This window comes from Myxine glutinosa, chromosome 7 (genome assembly GCF_964187855.1).
Source record: "Myxine glutinosa chromosome 7, kmMyxGlut1.1, whole genome shotgun sequence".
Taxonomy (NCBI): domain Eukaryota; kingdom Metazoa; phylum Chordata; class Myxini; order Myxiniformes; family Myxinidae; genus Myxine; species Myxine glutinosa.
The window spans coordinates 111637879-111655304 of record NC_136267.1 but is presented as its reverse complement, the minus strand read 5'-3'; the positions used below and the strand labels follow the sequence as shown (position 1 = coordinate 111655304).

General features: G+C 41.8%; 1 protein-coding gene across 4 annotated transcripts in view; it reads right to left on the bottom strand.

Moving 5' to 3' along the window:
• The window catches only part of TMEM161B (transmembrane protein 161B), a 69416-nt gene extending 52371 nt beyond the window's left edge, over positions 1-17045 (bottom strand). For 3 of the 4 annotated variants that reach the window (XM_068123043.2, XM_068123040.2, XM_068123041.2), the window contains exons 1-10: positions 16959-17045; positions 9569-9672; positions 9389-9475; positions 9084-9178; positions 7541-7697; positions 6157-6308; positions 5539-5599; positions 3983-4126; positions 3700-3816; positions 2851-2941 (exon numbers count right to left, since the gene is read on the bottom strand). In XM_068123043.2, coding sequence (XP_067979144.2) covers positions 2851-2941; positions 3700-3816; positions 3983-4126; positions 5539-5599; positions 6157-6308; positions 7541-7697; positions 9084-9178; positions 9389-9475; positions 9569-9672; positions 16959-16961 — 1011 coding nt within the window. In that variant the 5' untranslated portion in view covers positions 16962-17045. Of the gene's footprint in view, positions 1-2850; positions 2942-3699; positions 3817-3982; positions 4127-5538; positions 5600-6156; positions 6309-7540; positions 7698-9083; positions 9179-9388; positions 9476-9568; positions 9673-16958 lie in introns of those variants that run through there. The other variant, XM_078782138.1, reaches the window with a different exon arrangement.
• Positions 17046-17426: the final 381 nt, after the last annotated feature.

Sequence of the window (17426 nt, the reverse complement as noted above, 5' to 3'; positions counted from 1 at the left end):
CAATATTTTTGGCCACAACTGTATAATATATATATATATATATATATATATATATAGGAGTGTACACTGGATCAGCACGTCGCTGCATCCTTGGATAACTCCTCAGCACCATCCCGACACACACCACTGTGTGTGCTATGGAATGAGGTGTTTTTACGGTGACCAGAGTGCAAATCTTGCCACCAACCTTGCAAACCAAAGAAATACACTCATTTCGCCGACCTCGGAAGGATGACAGGCCGAGTCAACCCCACCTGGTATTGATGCAACAAATGAATGGGATTCGAACTCAGGACCTTAGGATCCCAAGCCTGCCACCCTAACCATTAGGCCAACACCAGGTTTTATACTCCTGTATCATTTACCGTAAAATGCCTCTGAGAATAATGTTCTGCAGAATATATCCGGTGTTATGTACTCATTACAAAAAAGAATAAAATACCTCTGCAAGTGTGTGGCATTCCAACATGCACAGCACAATTCACAAACCCTATTCTAACCTGTAGGATAAACCGGTACCTGCTACCGCAGTGCACTATGCTATTACTAACTACACAACATTTTGAGAAAATAATGATGTTGTGAATCCGGGGAAATTATCAAAAGTATGGCTACAAAGTCCTAAGGTAGATATTCTTCAGCATATTCATTCAACACAAACAGCTGTGATGACCCAGTGTTACACAAGCAGGGCATTTCTAACCTTTTATTTCCCCCCAGGAGATGCATCACCTAAACGTTAATAAGAACTAATTTGCAACAAAGTGCAACTCAAGCATGGAGAATCGATAAATCATTATCAATAATGCATCGTCTCCAGAACTCCAAGATAGCAACAAAAATAACAGTAAAGGCTAAAAGAGAACATAGAGATCTCAGCATAGGGAATTTTCCAAAGTGACAGAGGCACAAAAAGTGCTGCGGACAGCCTGACCTTGGCTGCTACAAGTCTCATCGATCTGAGGGGGATATGCGGTGTGGTACAAGCCAATGGGCCTGGTAACTGGACAGGAAGGGTGGGAAAGAAGGAGGGAGACGGGTGTGCAAGAGAACTACAGACTGCGATCGCTCTACCACAATTATTGTGTTCGAAAAGTTCAGACACTGCCGTCATCCTCGCTGCTTTTGTGATGCTAATACAGAGACGGCGGCATGTCTCGGAGTAATGAGGCGTGCGGCACAATTGCAAGCGTTCCCTCACTCAATCTACCAAGACAGGGCCGTGTCTGTCTGCAGCTGTGGCACCAATTCCCCCACCCCATTCTTGCTTATGCAGTGAGATACGACTTGTGGGAACACTCTCAGCAGTCGAGAAGTTCACAGAGAGAGGGGCACACCATGAGTGCAACAGCGCGTAGGAAGATATGCTCATTGTGTGTGGCAGAATGACAGTATGAAGTTAGGTACCTCCAGAAATGGACATCCTGAGAAATGCTTTGCTGGCATTGAATGAAGCAAAGGCTACTGCGTTCTGGCAGCAAGAGCTTTATTTGACATGCACGACTGTTGAATCCAATGTTTTTTTGCCTTAATTTGTGACCATGAAAATTAACAGCTGTCTTTGAGAAAATTATCAGGGAAAAAAAAATTAATCAACTAAACATAACTAGTTACTAAAGACAAACCCTGCTTGGTGACAGAAGAAAGAAGCATGTGGAAAGAGTGATTGAGACTATGAAGTTGTTTACTTGACCAGCAGGTAGGCTCAAAAAAAATTTTTTAAATTAAAAAAACTTTTAAAACCGGCAGGTAGGTGAACTCCAAACTTAAGTTTATTTTTAAAAGTAAAACAAAAACTCTTGACAGGCTGTTCTTCTCCTTCTCCCTTCAGCTTTCCTTTGCATTTCTATATCCTCAGAGAAATTTTTCACGAAAGACCCTCGCTCCGCAAACTGCTTGCAATTGTGAGAATATTCTACATTAGGAAATACCTAGAAACTTTCTGTTCTCTCACGTTCTTCCCTTCCAGTTGAAAGGCTAACTAAAACTTGTAACATTTTTACATCTTACCAGTCTTTTAGAATAAACACCTCACCTCAACAAACATCACAAAGTAACATATAACAAACTAGAATGGCACACGGTAGAACGAATACAAACGCCAGGCTGAACAGTTTACGTTTTGTATCCTACTGATAGGCCGGATCTGCATTCCAACATTAACAAAAATCGAGTCAGCTTGTTCTTATCATCTACCCCACTCATCCACCAAGTTTTGTCATAATCTGTCCAAAACTTTTTGGAAATATCAGGCTATGTATCATTGGTGGCCTTATCTCTCAATGGTGAATAATCGCTTAAAAATTAAAAAAATTCTCACATCCGGATCCACATTCGGATATTCACCAAAATTGATTGTCACACACCCAACCTATCCACCAAGTTTTGTCCGAATCTATAACTTTTGAGATATCCTGCTCATAGACAAACAGATAGGCAGACTGGAGTGAAAACATAACATCTGTCCACCTTTGATGGCGGAGGTACCAATTCATTACATATCGAATCATAGGCTTCTAACCTTTAACACTGCCCCATACAATACACCGCCTACAGACAAGTCTTTACCTTCTCGTGTCTTTCCAAACATTTACGACCTTCCCCTTTTTAAAAATCACTTTTTTTTTACTTCCTCAAAAACTTAGACTATTCTCTCTTTCTTCACTTTTCCATCAATGCAGTTATTTTATAAAGTCCGTGACTGGTGCCTTCAACATAAAAAAAAACATTCATGAAGAATTTGCGATACTCCACCAACATTAAAATCTGGCACAGAAGCAAAATTGATGGAAGTTCAATTTCAACCTGTGGGAAATTCAATGCTTTGGGAAAACCAGAAGAATGCATTACCTGCATGTGAGCTTGAGTCAGCAGAATACGAAGAAAACACATACTTATAATAACCCAAAGACGTGCCGAATCAAAACCTTCAGAGGACAACCTGCAACAGCACACAGACACACACACAAAGAACGATTTCAATTCCAAACATTCTGGAGGAAAGACTTTATCAAGTCGTGAACCAAATATGTAAGCAAGAGGATTTAGAGTCCCTTGATGCAAATTAGTAAGTCCTACAACCTTTGTTGTCCTACAACCTACAATTATAATAATTTGCACACAGACCACCTGTATTAAAAATAACTAGAACGACACTCTCTGACGTCGACCGATTTGCCTCCGCCCAGATTATTATATCATTATACATCCTTGTACCAGGTTTGATTTAAATCCCTTCAACTGTTCACAATTATCACATTTTTACCCGACATGTCCTGACGCCAAAATCTAATCATTTCATCTTTGCATCATTATATACTGTATACCTATACCATGTTTGGTCAAAATCCCATCAATGGTTCACGAGTTGGTGCGGCGACATAATTTTTACTTAACATGACCTCTGACCTTTGACCCCAAAATCAAATCAGTTCATATTTTCATCATTATACATACATGCACCAAGTTTGACTTCGATCCCTTCAGCCGTTCTTTACGTTTTCGCAGTAACTAAATAATAATTGTAACTTAACATGACCTCTGATCTTTGACCTCTTGACCCCAAAGTTATTTTATCTTATTTGCCCGTATACCTCCCCACAAATGTCGATGTAATGGTGCCATTTTTGAAGCTATGTCGAGGCTATTAAATATGACGACAAATCCTGTTTCAGACATCCAGACTGGGTTAGTACTCACAGTTGCACTGGTGGACCTTTTCCCATCGGTAAATTCAGTACATAATCTCGTGCAATTGGCTTGATCCACAACATGGCGACTAGCAATGGAGCCAAGAAGTTAATGTGAAGAGCAGCTCTAAAAAGGAAAAGGTATTAAAACTAAGTATATACTGTATATAATAATTGCATGTATATCAAAGTTTTATTTATTTATTATTAAAGCTGCGTAATTGTAATGCTAAGAAAGAAAAGGGCTTGGAGTATGGGTCACACGGCGGTTGGTTGACGCTTGCTGTACTTACTGGAGAGCAGGACGACCAACTGCATCTGACAAGGCATCCAGATGCATCTTGGCCAATCGCAAGCCAGGAAAGGTGAAGAAAGCACCAATCATAGCGCAAAATACTGCAAGCACCATTTTGAAGGTGAGAAAGGATATAGGGCCACTGGGAGATGGGGATGACAGAAATGTCAAAAGGTCAAATTATAAAATATAAAATTAAAATCTTGCACACCGAAGCAAATAACTTGTTGAAATTGTCCTTCAATATCTAGCATACCCAAAAAATAGCCCCGTGGGGGACTAAGTTATTTCCCCATGGTTTCTGAGAAGATTTTAAAATAAATTAACTGAATTTGAGGTGAAACCCACCTTTTCAGCATCTTCCAGGGGCATATCCAAATGGGGAGAACAACCCAGAAGACCTTACTGTTATGATGTATCGTACCAAATTTGGTCCATATCGGCCATGCAGTTTGTGAGGAAAATATGTTTTAGTGAATATAAGGGATTAAGGGAGAGAACCCGTGGCCCCCTTTCTGGAGGAGGTAAACCATGAGGAACACAACTTAAGGTTAGGGCATAGTCCCAATGCCTCATAGCGAGTTTGGTTTGGATCCGGTTGTCGGTTTCTGAGAAGAATTTTTAATGAAATATCAACAAGTCAGGAGACGACGATGGTTCACGAGCGAGTGGTATTCAATGACAAAGGACGGACTATAACCGAAACAGGCCCGGACAGGCCAGGCCTGGAAATGTCAAAACGAAGGTTACTGACCTTGAAATGAGATAGAAAATAATGTATAATCAGTTATGAGGTTAGTTAGCTACACAATACCGAAAATTCGGTGAAAAGTGAAATGGGGAAAAAAAAAATGAAAAATCGAGCTCCGTGAGGCCAGACACATGACATTGGCCTAACCAGACACATGACATATCGAAACCCCTGTCAGATTCCACCAAACCCCTCGGAGAAGATGGAGCTTGAACTTGATTACCCCCTAAAAAGACATCTTTTTCGGGCGTCGCTCCGCCCACAATGGGCGCAATACGCCCACTCTAGGCAGGACACAACTAGATCATGATATCAACCTCCCACCCAAGTTTCATCAAGATCGGATGATATCATCGGGTAGTTATGCTGCGGACAGACAGACACATACACACACAGACAGACGCACACATATGACGAATATAGTGGTCACTTGATAACTCGTGAACCAATATTTAGGGCCAAGCTCCCCTTAATCCCCATCCCCACCTATAGGGAGCACATCCAGATGGTGAGCACAACTCCATGAGAGCTTGCTGTCCTGATGCATTGTACCAAATTTGGTCCATATCAATGGAAACGTTTGTGAGAAGATGTTTTCGTCAAATGTTAACGGACGTATGGACGGACACAGACAGACAGACAGCCATCGGGACCCACTAGGGCTATGAGGCTATTTTGGAGATTTCGAATAAATAACCTCAAAAGATTGATAACCATTTTTCCAAATGCTGATAACCAGCAAGACAGGTTCTCTTGAGCAGTTATTTTACTTTGGTCAAAACTTGTTTCTAAAATATTCATACCTTGAATCAATTCCCTGATCTTGCAGAAACTTGACAGCACCCTGGGAAAAATTGGAAAAGCCTGTATAAAAAGGACCAATTTTAGTGACTGTAATAGGAAACAGCATCCAAACATAAATCAACAAGCAAATCACCCCTCCTCCACCCAACCCCAATTTCAACTCTTTTATTTTTTCCCCACTTGGTTAAACCCCACCACTGATGTGTCAGCTTCATCTGTCACCATACCTTTCCCATAAATCTCCTCCAATAGTCCCCTCCTATAAAAACGCAACTCCCTCCCTTCCAAGCTCGATCTTACCCCACTTTCACAAAGCACATCGACATAACCAACCTTCCCCTGACCACCTTTCCACACCCCATGACTGATTTCCAAATTCTGCTCCATCAACAATCATCAAGTGGCCACCATAGAAGTTTCACTCAACAGAAATGCATCCTCCTTTCTCCTTCCCTAACCCTAACAACCCCCCTTGTAAATGTTGGCAACTCGCTCACCAACAAGCTTTCTACACCGCATGATCCCATTGTACAACTCCGTCATGATTGCCCCTTCACCATACAAAAAAACCTATGGTGCTGCCCTAACTCTTACCAACAAGGCAACCGACACCACACCTGTTTCAAGACCAAATTCCAGGAACTTCTCACTGATGACAAGGGTGGCCATGGCTTTGACAAAGAAGAATGCTGCAAAAGTAATGCAAACAGCCCTTTCTCCTCCATCCTCCCCCTGGAAATAATGCTTCGTGAGTGCAAACAGTGCTTTGCTGACTCAATTAAGGATTTCAGGCTTTGGAATTATGGACCAAAATTGCATGCATAATTCTCCCTAAACCTAAACAGAAGTTTACAAATTTGTGTGTGGCTGTTGCCTTTAAACACACACTTTCAAATACTCGATAATCTCGAAAGATGCAGACAGAAATATATTTAAATATTATTTGAAGAAAAGTATAAAGCACATTCATATGTTTCACTATTTATTACCTCTACCACCGAAGATAGATGGAGGTTATGTTTTCACCCCTATCTGTTTGTCTGTGAGCCTGATATGTCAAAAAGTTTTCCACAGGCATTTTAAACCCTTAAGGTTTAGTTCGGCTCTAAACTGGTAAGGAATTTTGCTTATTCATATTTACAGTTGTAAATAGTTGGGATCAATAAATGAGAGTCTTGGGCCACAACTGCCATAATGTGTGAGGCATTATACTGACAAACAATTTGAGGGATTATGTTTTTACCTCTGCCCTGAAGGTGGATGGAGGTTATGTTTTTACCTCTGCCCTGAAGGTGGATGGAGGTTATGTTTCTACCTCTGCCCCGAAGGTGGATGGAGGTTATGTTGTTACCTCTGCCCCGAAGGTGGATGGAGGTTATGTTTTTACCTCTGCCCCAAAGGTGGATGGAGGTGATGTTGTTACCTCTGCCCCGAAGGTGGATGGAGGTTATGTTTTTACCTCTGCCCTGAAGGTGGATGGAGGTTATGTTTTTACCTTGTAAGTAATTCTGTAATTGTAAGTGATTCTTCACCATTGAGAGATCAGGCGAAAAGCGATATTAAAAAAAAAAATGGGCAACAACAGCTCCGCCATGAAGTGATAGGCCACACAATCTCACAGAACTGAGCAGCCGCAAACTGAGCAGCCACACACAAGCCTAAGATCACCATGCGCAATGGTGATCGGGCACTGATCATGTTATATATCGCGAAAAGCCATATATAACATGATATTTAAAAAAGTTACAAACGAGTTATGAATAAACTTGGTGGACGAGTTGGTTAGGTGACAAGAACGAGCCGATTAGATTTTGGTTCAGGTTCGAATCCAGATCAGGGCCTATCAGTGGGATACAAAACAAACTGTTCAGCCTGGTGGAGGTATGCGCTCTACCGAGTGCCGTTCTAGTTTACATCTTTGTTAACTCTTATTAATCACGATGCCGACTTTCGTTGAAGAAAATCCATTTTTCTTCCTGCCCTTTACTGCTCCAAGGATACATGGAAAACGCCGCAGCCAAGAGACACCATATCAAGCTGAGATTTATTTCATTGTGAGGCCCAGACAGGAATCGGTACACCTCTGTAGCAATATACACCAGCATAGCGTGAAAAGCAAAGTCCACGAGCCACTGGAACTCTGGATAATACTGCAAAACTGGATGGGATACACAAAGGGCATTAATTTAGAAAGTTCAGTGAAGTGTTGAATGTAAACCATAAAAATATCATGTAATTAGCACCTGACAGTTAAGCAAACCATATTGCCAAAAGTAATAGCACAGCAATCACAAACTTGCAATAAATGAATGCTTCCCAACCTGGTTGTGCATATTTTTCCCAAGGTGCAAAGCAGCATGCGTTTTATTAAAGGTGTCATATTATAAAAGTACGTCAGTATGAAATGGATAAATCAAGCATTCCTCAAAAGTTGTAATATTTTGGAACGTCAAAATGAATGTGGTGTCAGCTCTATATTTTTTTCATCATGGAGGAGTAACTAATGACTATTATTAGGGAGTAGTAGTAGCTCAAAATGTATGGGGACAGAGGGTTATTTCAGCCACAAAAACACAACAAAGGTGGTGAAAAAAACCAGCAAAGAGAGGGAAATAATAATAATAATAATAATAATAATAAAAATACTAAAAGCTCCTGTATGTTAATGCCCGACTACCTTGCAAATTTTGGTTCTTTCATGCAAGTTAAGTCTTGAGTTTTACGATCTTTACTGATGTGCGAGTCCTCGAAATTGTGATTGGGAGGTACGATGGGCGCAGCCATGTCGTTTACTTTATTGTCATTGTAAACATCGTGCAGATGCGCTGTTTAAAATGATTCGAAGGATGCCAGCTGACCTGATGACAAGCATAAGCATACAGACTCCCGAGTATATGATACGCTTTCTTCATTGCCCACCACCGAGGTTGCATCGGTGCAGGTTAATTATCAGAATGACTCAAACACATGCTCGGGACCCTCCATTCATCTCATCGTGGATCGCTTTGTGATAAGGAAATGGAGGAGGGAGAGGGGGGGGGGGGGTGGAAAATCTCCCGCTTCAAAATCAGAAGTTTCAGGTGAAATAACAAGTTTAAAAAATTGTTGCCAGTGAATGTTAGGAAATTGGATTGGAACTCGGCCCGTTTGTCAATGTGTACAATACTGGATCCTTAGAGACAGTGTATGTCTTTGAAGAGTGGAGTAGGTTTTATGCAAAAAACAATAAATAAATAAATAAAATAAAAGAAAAGAGGCCAAACCAATCACATAATAGCATCAGTCGACAGTTTAATGCAGGCATTTTTTGAGAGCCTTCGAAAATAAAATAATATTTTGAACTCTGATCGATCATGGTAGTAGTAACAGTAGTAAGAGGATGAGGAGAGGGAGGATGGGAAGGAGAAGGGTTAGGGGCGAAGAAGGGGGTGGTGGAGGAAGAGAAGGAGGGGGATGTGGTCTCACAATCACGAGTAAATAATGTAAAATGGACTCTCTTTGCCAATAAGCCTCAAGTGATCTTTTTGAGTTGTAATGAACGTACCGAGAGTGTCGACACTGGAGATAGGAGTATGCTCTAATTGAAAGTCCAAGTCCTTGGGTACAGTAAGAGGCTTGGCCACACCCCCATTATCTCTCCTGCATGCCATTGTCAAGCACAGAGAAACCCGAATGAGGCCTATGCTGCCCCGCATCACTCACACACACACACACACACACACACACACACACACACACACACACACACACACACACACACACACACACACACACACACACACACACACACACACACACACACACACACACACACACACACACCCGGTGCTGTGTAAAATCTGAACTCACTTGTCTTTCTTAGCCTTGCCTTTTGGAAGCTGCTTTCCCGCAAGGTTACAAAGCTCCTCTTCTGATGGGTGTCGATAGCGCACCAATCTTTGGAATGCCCGACACAAAACGCATGACACAGGAAGTTTGCAATTGAGATTCTCATGCTTTTAAGAAGAAAAAAAAGTGGGAAAAGCTTACCTTCCATTGCTCAGCAACCAGCGAGCAAATGAGTGGTGTGGAGGAACTTTTTGGAGTAGGGAAAAAGCCACCATTGTCCCCACAAACTGTACCCCAATAATACCCTGAGAATACACATGCAAGGAAATATTAAAATGTAGAAATGCAAATATGTTAGTATAAGCACTAGTAAAACACGTAGTCACAAAGACAACTAGAAAGAGCAATCAGAGATTGCAGACCCTCACCAGGACTTCCTTTGCGTGGTGTATTTTGTGTAGATGGTATGTACTTTATAGACATGCTCGCACACTAATCCATATAAATATTTTCAAGTGTTTGTTTGTGCGTTATTTTTACGGCCGAAACGTGTAGCACGTGGAGGCCCCACATTTTGGGTGTAGGCACTTCAGAATTTGGGCAATGTTTTGAGCCACCACACACATTGGTCTTTAAGTCCGTTTTGAGACCACCATAAAGTGTATATTGGGACGTGGGATCAGGCAGTGCCGCCGCCGGCCTGCAGGCAAAAGGTAAACACAGTGAGGCCAATAACTCCATAACTTCTCAATATCCAACACCCCGCCGGGAAAAGCTCACGCCAGGTAGCCCTTGCTGATGATAGATAAAGTATATTATGTATTGTAATAAAACCGAACAGAGGTTTGAGTGGTGTATTTTGTGAATCTCCAACACTGCTTTGTGTGGTGTTTGTGTGGTGTGTAGACGATGCATTGATGACCAACTAAATGTTAGCTCTTTCACGAGCCTCGATTCAGTATACAAAAAATAAATAAATAAATAAATAATTCCTTTTTGGTTTTACCAATAACTATTCAGCAGGATCAATATTTTAACCTACAACCCCTGGAGTACAATCAAGGAGATCAGCTAGGTGAACTAAGACTGATCCCTCAAGTTCAGATGCTGGAGTTGCACATGGAAATGGCAGGGTAGATGACGTGTGGAACATCTTCTACACATTGCAATCAACCTGTGGTGTAATGGTTAGAGCATCCACTCTAAGTCTGGGATGTATTCACTCCTGTTTGTTTGTTTGTCTGTGAGCAGGATATCTCAAAATGTTGTGGACGGATTTGGATGAAACTTGGTGGACAAATTGGCTGCGCGATATGGACGAATCGATTAGATTTTGGTGAAGACCCGTATCCGGATACTATAATTTTTAAGTGATTCCTCACCATTTAGAGATAAGGCCAAATTGATATACTGTACTGCACTCTACTGTTCGAGCCTGGTTTACGTTGGAGATGCGTTCCTCAAAAGTGTCACGAATATTGAGACGACGCAAATCAAAGCAATTTTTCTCATAATAATTTAAAATGGAAGGAACGGGGGATGGATTCCTCGCATCACAATTTCACATGTTATATTTCACGTTTTACCTATGATATTACCCTTTTTATTAATGACAGTTATAGTCAAGTGCAGGGTGTCCTCTCTTAACGTCGTCCAAGTTAACGTTCCTCTGTTATAACGTCTACAATAAATAGATACCAAGGCTTCAAAAAACGTTGTGATTATTTACCCATAACTCGCTATTACATCGTCGAGATAAATTTCTTTCTTACGATATAAATTGATCCATTTAGCATTGTTTCACTTAACATCATGGTTTACAAGAACGTAACCATGATGTTAACCGAGGACCTAGTGTATATATACGTATAAAGAAAAAGAAAAAACAATTACCAGATATATTTAAATAAAAAGAAAGCTTTTCTAGAAGCAAGGTGGTCGAAGTTGGCGGTACATCATCCATAAATATACATATACTAGCACAAGTACCCAGCGTTGCTGGGCGGGGGAGGGGAGGGCAACAGGGGAGGGGAGAGGGAGGGGAGGGGAGGGGAGGCGAGGGGGAGGAAGGGGAGAAGGGGAGGGGGAGCAGTCAGAAGTGGAAGCTCTTTTACGGAGAATTAATATCTTAAAGGGGAGGGGAGGGGGAAGGGGAGGAGAGGGGGAGGGGGGAAGGGAGGAGGAGAGGGGAGGAGAGGGGGAGGGGGAGGGGCAGGGGAGGGTGAGGGGAGGGGAGGGGAGGGGAGGGGTAAGGGGAGGGAGAGGGGGGAAGGGGACCAGTCAGAAGTGGAAGCTCTTTTACAGAGAATTTATATCCTAAAGGGGAGGGAAGGGGAGGGGGGGAAGGGGAGGGGGAGGGGTGGGGGGAGGGGAGGGGAGGAGAGGGGGGGAAGGGGAGGAGGGAAGGAGGGGGAAGGAGAGGGAAAGGAGGGGGGAAGGAGGGGGAAGGAGGGGGAAGGAGGGGGAAGGAGGGGGAAGGAGGGGGGCAGGGTGGGGAGAGGAGGGGAGGGGGGAGGCAGGAGAGGAAGGGGAGTGGCTCACATTTCTGAGTGAATGTGGCTCACGTTTGAGTTAATGTGGCTCATGTTTCTGAGTTAAGTGTGATGCCGATCAGGTAGAAGAAGCCATACTACCAATTTCATACACTTCTGGAATTGTTTGATTTATTTGTATTCAAATGTCTGGTAATTGTTTTGTATTTATTTATGCGAATGTGTACTTGTATATAACTGTCATTCATTTAAAAAGGCTTCGGCACTATCGAGCGATGTATTTTTTTTTTTTTACTCCAAAAAAACTAACTTTTTTTTTCAAATTTTTTTTTTTTGCCTAAAACACTCCCAGGCACTCACTGATGAACCTCTGAAAGTTTGATGAAGATCCGTTCAGCCATCTCTGAATAAAATGCGGACACACAGACAACTTGCGTTTATATATATCGTTATGGATTTGTCACTTCCGTTGTTGTGGTTCTCATCCACTGTAAACATTTTTGGTTCCATGTACTATTATTGTTATCGTTTAAGTGAAATAGAGGTAACTGTTTTCAAAAGGTGAAAAAGTTAGTGTTTTAAAAGAAACCGGAAACCGGATTGGGAACCGGACGCCGAAGAAGAAGAAGAAGAAGAGGAAAAGGAGGCGGAGCAAGTGAGGTCGAGAAGGAGCCGAGCTGCTTTGAGGTCTTGAGCAAACGCTGGCGAACGGGGGTCACAAGTGAACTTTGGGTTTCCTGGGAAAGGGATTCCTGCGACAGAGTTGTTATCTCTGTGACAGATAAACCTGCGTGACAGGTTTTGCGGTTGATTCCGAAGAGAATCGTTGGAGTGCCGTTACGCCTCGAGTACGGGCCAGTTGGCCATTTTGCCTCGCGCCCGATTTCGCATCGCTCTAGGCTCTTCACCTCGCTTCAACCATTTCACCGCATCCAGATGTTAACCTGGTTTGTGTGTGTAACGTGGATTTTGAGTGGGAATTTGCGGTTCGCCGTTAGGGAGCCGTTGAACGTCTATACCCGAAGGTGCGATTTCCCAGTCGCCTCTTGAGGGTACCTTTGCCCATCTTTGGCAGTGTGACTGTCAACCGAATGGGATTCTGGTCTCAATACAACATCGTTCTGACGTTCACTGGAGCGTGGATCGACTTTGGCTTGAAGACGGGACAGAGACATTGGGAATGTTCTTTTCGCTCACTTGGAGCACAGTGAGTTATATTGTACGAAACTGATGGTACCATCATAGGAATGATATATTGGTTGTACAATTGATTAATATTGTTACTGCTGTTATACTTGTGTGACGTTAATACAATACTTGTTTGTTGGCAACAATTGGTGTGGTTTCACCATTGATCTTTGACACACAGAATAACACATCTTTCTGCCGTGACTCCTCTCGAGGCTCGGAGGTACACCGTGACCGGGGTTTGGGGAGAAACACGTAACAATATATAAATCGGGATTTAAATTTAATTCAAAAATTCATCCAGACGTCTATTCTCTTTCAAACATTCAAACCGACAGAGGTAGTTATTTATCACAGCATCTGTAGAATTTTCACCCTTTTACTCAACTCCGTTTCGCTGTTATTTGGTGGAGCAAAAAGTCAACTGAGCTTTATAGATATTTAGATATATACACACATATATGGCAAGCATCATAGTCCGAGGCCAACTCCATAACCCTGCAAAATCAACGCCACGTTCACCAGCATCCATTCGATGAATAACATCAAATTTCACTTCAGAGGTACCCACTTTTACAATGACTCTTAGCCAATCTACAGTACAGTAAAACCCCGACATTCATGGATTCACAATTTGCAGAACTCAGCTACTCCCAGGTTTGTACATGTGTACTATTCATACTTTTGCAGCCCCTGTGCTCCAGATACTCATGGGTTTTGTGGGCATAAACCATCACCACCACTCGTGGACCCCTAATAATGGCCACTACTATCTGGAAATACTGGGCCGATAATCGGTGTCGTTAATCGGCACAGGCCGATATTGACAATTTTTCGGTAATCGGCATTGGCTGATTGGAGTCAGTCTGCGTGCCAATTACCTATTACAGTACTATACTGTATACAACACAAAACCCTCGAGTAGCTTTCAACCTTGTTTCGGGTGAATTTCAATAAACAAATTTTTAAAAACAACGTTGCATTATAGACGTTTCAAGAAGATGTGCATAAACATTATTCTTTATAAACAGCTGGCATTCTTCACATGACAGGTAGAAAAAGTTTCGCTTGGTAATTTGGAAAACATGTTGATACGTTAAAAGGCTTGGAAATTGGGTTTTATCAAATTTATTTTGCTTTGACACTCACAAAGAGAAACAACATAACCTTTCTAAAGCACACCTGATTCATGTAAATTAACCAATTGCTTTAGAAACATCCGCTCATAGAAAGGAAAACGCGATCACTCGTACACTGCTGAGGTTAAAAATTACAACCTACTGTTCCTCCTTCCTGGCCATACCAAGGTAATGTGTTACCCGAGCGGTACGTCTTGATGTCATACGTTGCAGGCGTACCTGAGCACAAAGCATCAGTTAAATTTATTTTTCACATTTCAAGGTAATGGTTGGTCTCCTGCTGAGCTTGTTGCTAAATCACTGGATGGGTAGCTCCCCCCCCCCCCCCCCCCCCACCCCTCCTTGTGCACTGATACCACAATTTATAACACTGAGGCAACAGCCAATTGATTTTCTTACTCTATGGACGATTGTTCGGAATGGAATTATTTTACAACCCGGGGACTCCCTGTAATTTAATATACCAATACGGTATATCGTATTGAACTTGCCTATCACATGACCAAACAAGTATGAAACACTTCATTTTATATCCATCAATAGCTTAGCTTCAACATAGCTCACGGTGAGAGAGTTGGAAGGACTTAGACATAGCTCATGGTGAGAGAGTTGGAAGGACTTAGACATACATAGCTCATGGTGAGAGAGTTGGAAGGCTTAGACATAGCTCATGGTGAGAGAGTTGGAAGGCTTAGACATAGCTCATGGTGAGAGAGTTGGAAGGACTTAGACATAGCTCATGGTGAAAGAGTTGGAAGGACTTAGACATACATAGCTCATGGTGAGAGAGTTGGAAGGCTTAGACATAGCTCATGGTGAGAGAGTTGGAAGGACTTAGACATAGCTCATGGTGAAAGAGTTGGAAGGACTTAGACATACATAGCTCATGGTGAGAGAGTTGGAAGGCTTAGACATAGCTCATGGTGAGAGAGTTGGAAGGACTTAGACATAGCTCATGGTGAGAGAGTTGGAAGGACTTAGACATAGCTCATGGTGAAAGAGTGGGAAGGACTTAGACATAACTCACTGAACCCCCCCCCCCCCCCTTGCCTCCCACTTCCCAACCCCCCCTCTTTCCAACCCCCTCCCCCCTCTCCCATGACATAAAACCCTTTATTCAAGATTCGCTGCAATTTTGAAGAACATATCGCCTGCGAACGTCAGGGTTTTACTATACTGTACATTTTTTTTGACGTGTGAAGCAAAGTATAGTTGTTCTTTCAGCAATTTTGAGATCTCCCGATTTGGTACTTCAGCAATTTATTCTGACGTCTTTAGTCTTTTGAGAACGTTCAAGAATAAAAGTTAAAAGTTATTTCTACTTTTTCATATTTCTCTTTATTCATTCTAATTATTGCTTCTTCTTTATTTCTTTCTTTCTTTATCTGTCTGTCTGAGGAGAAGTGAATTCTTGCAGACATTTTTCTGGAAGGTTCACTTGGCTGTGCCTGGATGGGTTTGAGGATTGAGGAGTAACGGCTGAAACCCGAATCTTATCCAGGTTCCTCCTGATGACTCCATATTTGCTCTTTACCTCTTCTGGTTCCTTCTGATGACTCTAATGCAGTATCTGGTTTTCTGTTTCATCATGGCTTTTAAAGTGACGCAAGTGCGAGTTGAGAAGACGCAAGTCGGGTTGTGGTCTTAATAAATAACATGACGTATTTATAAAACGACGTAAAAAGGGGAGTCATAAATCGGGGTATTACTGTATAGCACGATATTTCAAAAATTTGTGGACGGATTATGGCAAAACTTGGTGGATGAGTTGGTCAGGTGACAAGAACAAGCCGATTAGATTTTGGTTCAGGTCCGAATCCAGATCCGGCCTATCAGTGGGATAGAAAACGTAAACTGTTCAGCCTGGCGGAGGTATGCGCTCTACCTTCTCTATCTTCTCTACTGAAACCAAAGATTGTTATATTGCAAATTATATTTAATACTGGCAACCATAAGCTACAATGTAACGAGGTGTTGGGTCGATGAGGTTAATGGCTTCAGTCCTAAAGCTTCAGTTGAACTCAGGCAGTGAAACTCAACCCGCTGGCAACTGGAATCCCCATCGCAGTTTCCCAAAATAGTACAAAAGGCATGCAATGCCACCTCGCCTTTCAGCACATCCCAAATCCACGGTCCCATAACCATTTCCTACAAGTCGTTATTGATAGGACATAACCAGTTTTACCCCGTATTAAAAAAATCGATATCCAGCACCACATGGTGCACCTGTTTACGCCAAATGAGCAAGTCACGATGCGTCAAGATGTAGATTTACAACAGGAGTTATTCAGACACTCCAAATTCAGAAGCACCTCAATCACCTACAATATACAATCCGGGAAGCGTACACCAGGTACCACCTAAACGTGGAAATATAAAGAAACAGCCGCAAGATGTTTGGACCAATGTTCCGATGGTGCATCCTATCGTATTTTGACGTCACCCATTCATAAACCCATTACTATGGCAACTCCTCAGATTCTCATCACGTGACGTCATTCATTACACGTGCACATTTTAATTAAAAACAGAAATCCCATTTCAGCTCATTATTGGCACACGTATCGACTCAACCAGCGACTCGTTGTCAAAAGATACAGGATCGTTAGGGTAAATAGTGCAACCAAGACAGCCAGCTTAACGCTCCAGCCGATATCAAGAAAATTTGAAGAATATCCGGTATATAAAGCTCTTGCGCTGATTATTAATATTCGATGGCAATAAAACAGATGATCAGTTGAGCAATGTAGCGACGCTCCGGGTCCACCTCACCATGGCGGGACTGGGATCGCTGGAGGACGCGGCGAACAGAAACACTCGAATCGTATCTCAGAGACGGCGGCACAATTCGCAGCTGCGCATGCGCGAAACCTATAAGAAAATAAAACCATACATTCTATTTTGATTTTGATGATTGCTCTAAAAAAAAAATTCAAATTAATGTTTGGATTTCAATAATAAATTGGTAATTGGGGTTGATTCCATTGTGTGCAAATTATCACGACCTTCACAAATGTTGTTCCGGTGTCAGAGAACGCATCAGCGGCACGGGGTTCTTCTTCTCCAGCATAAAGAATTCCAAACAATCAAATAAATATATATATATATATACATATATATATACAGTATATATATATATATATATATACATATATATATATATATATATATATATATATATATATATATATATATATATATATATATATATATTTATTTATTTATTTATTTATTTATATC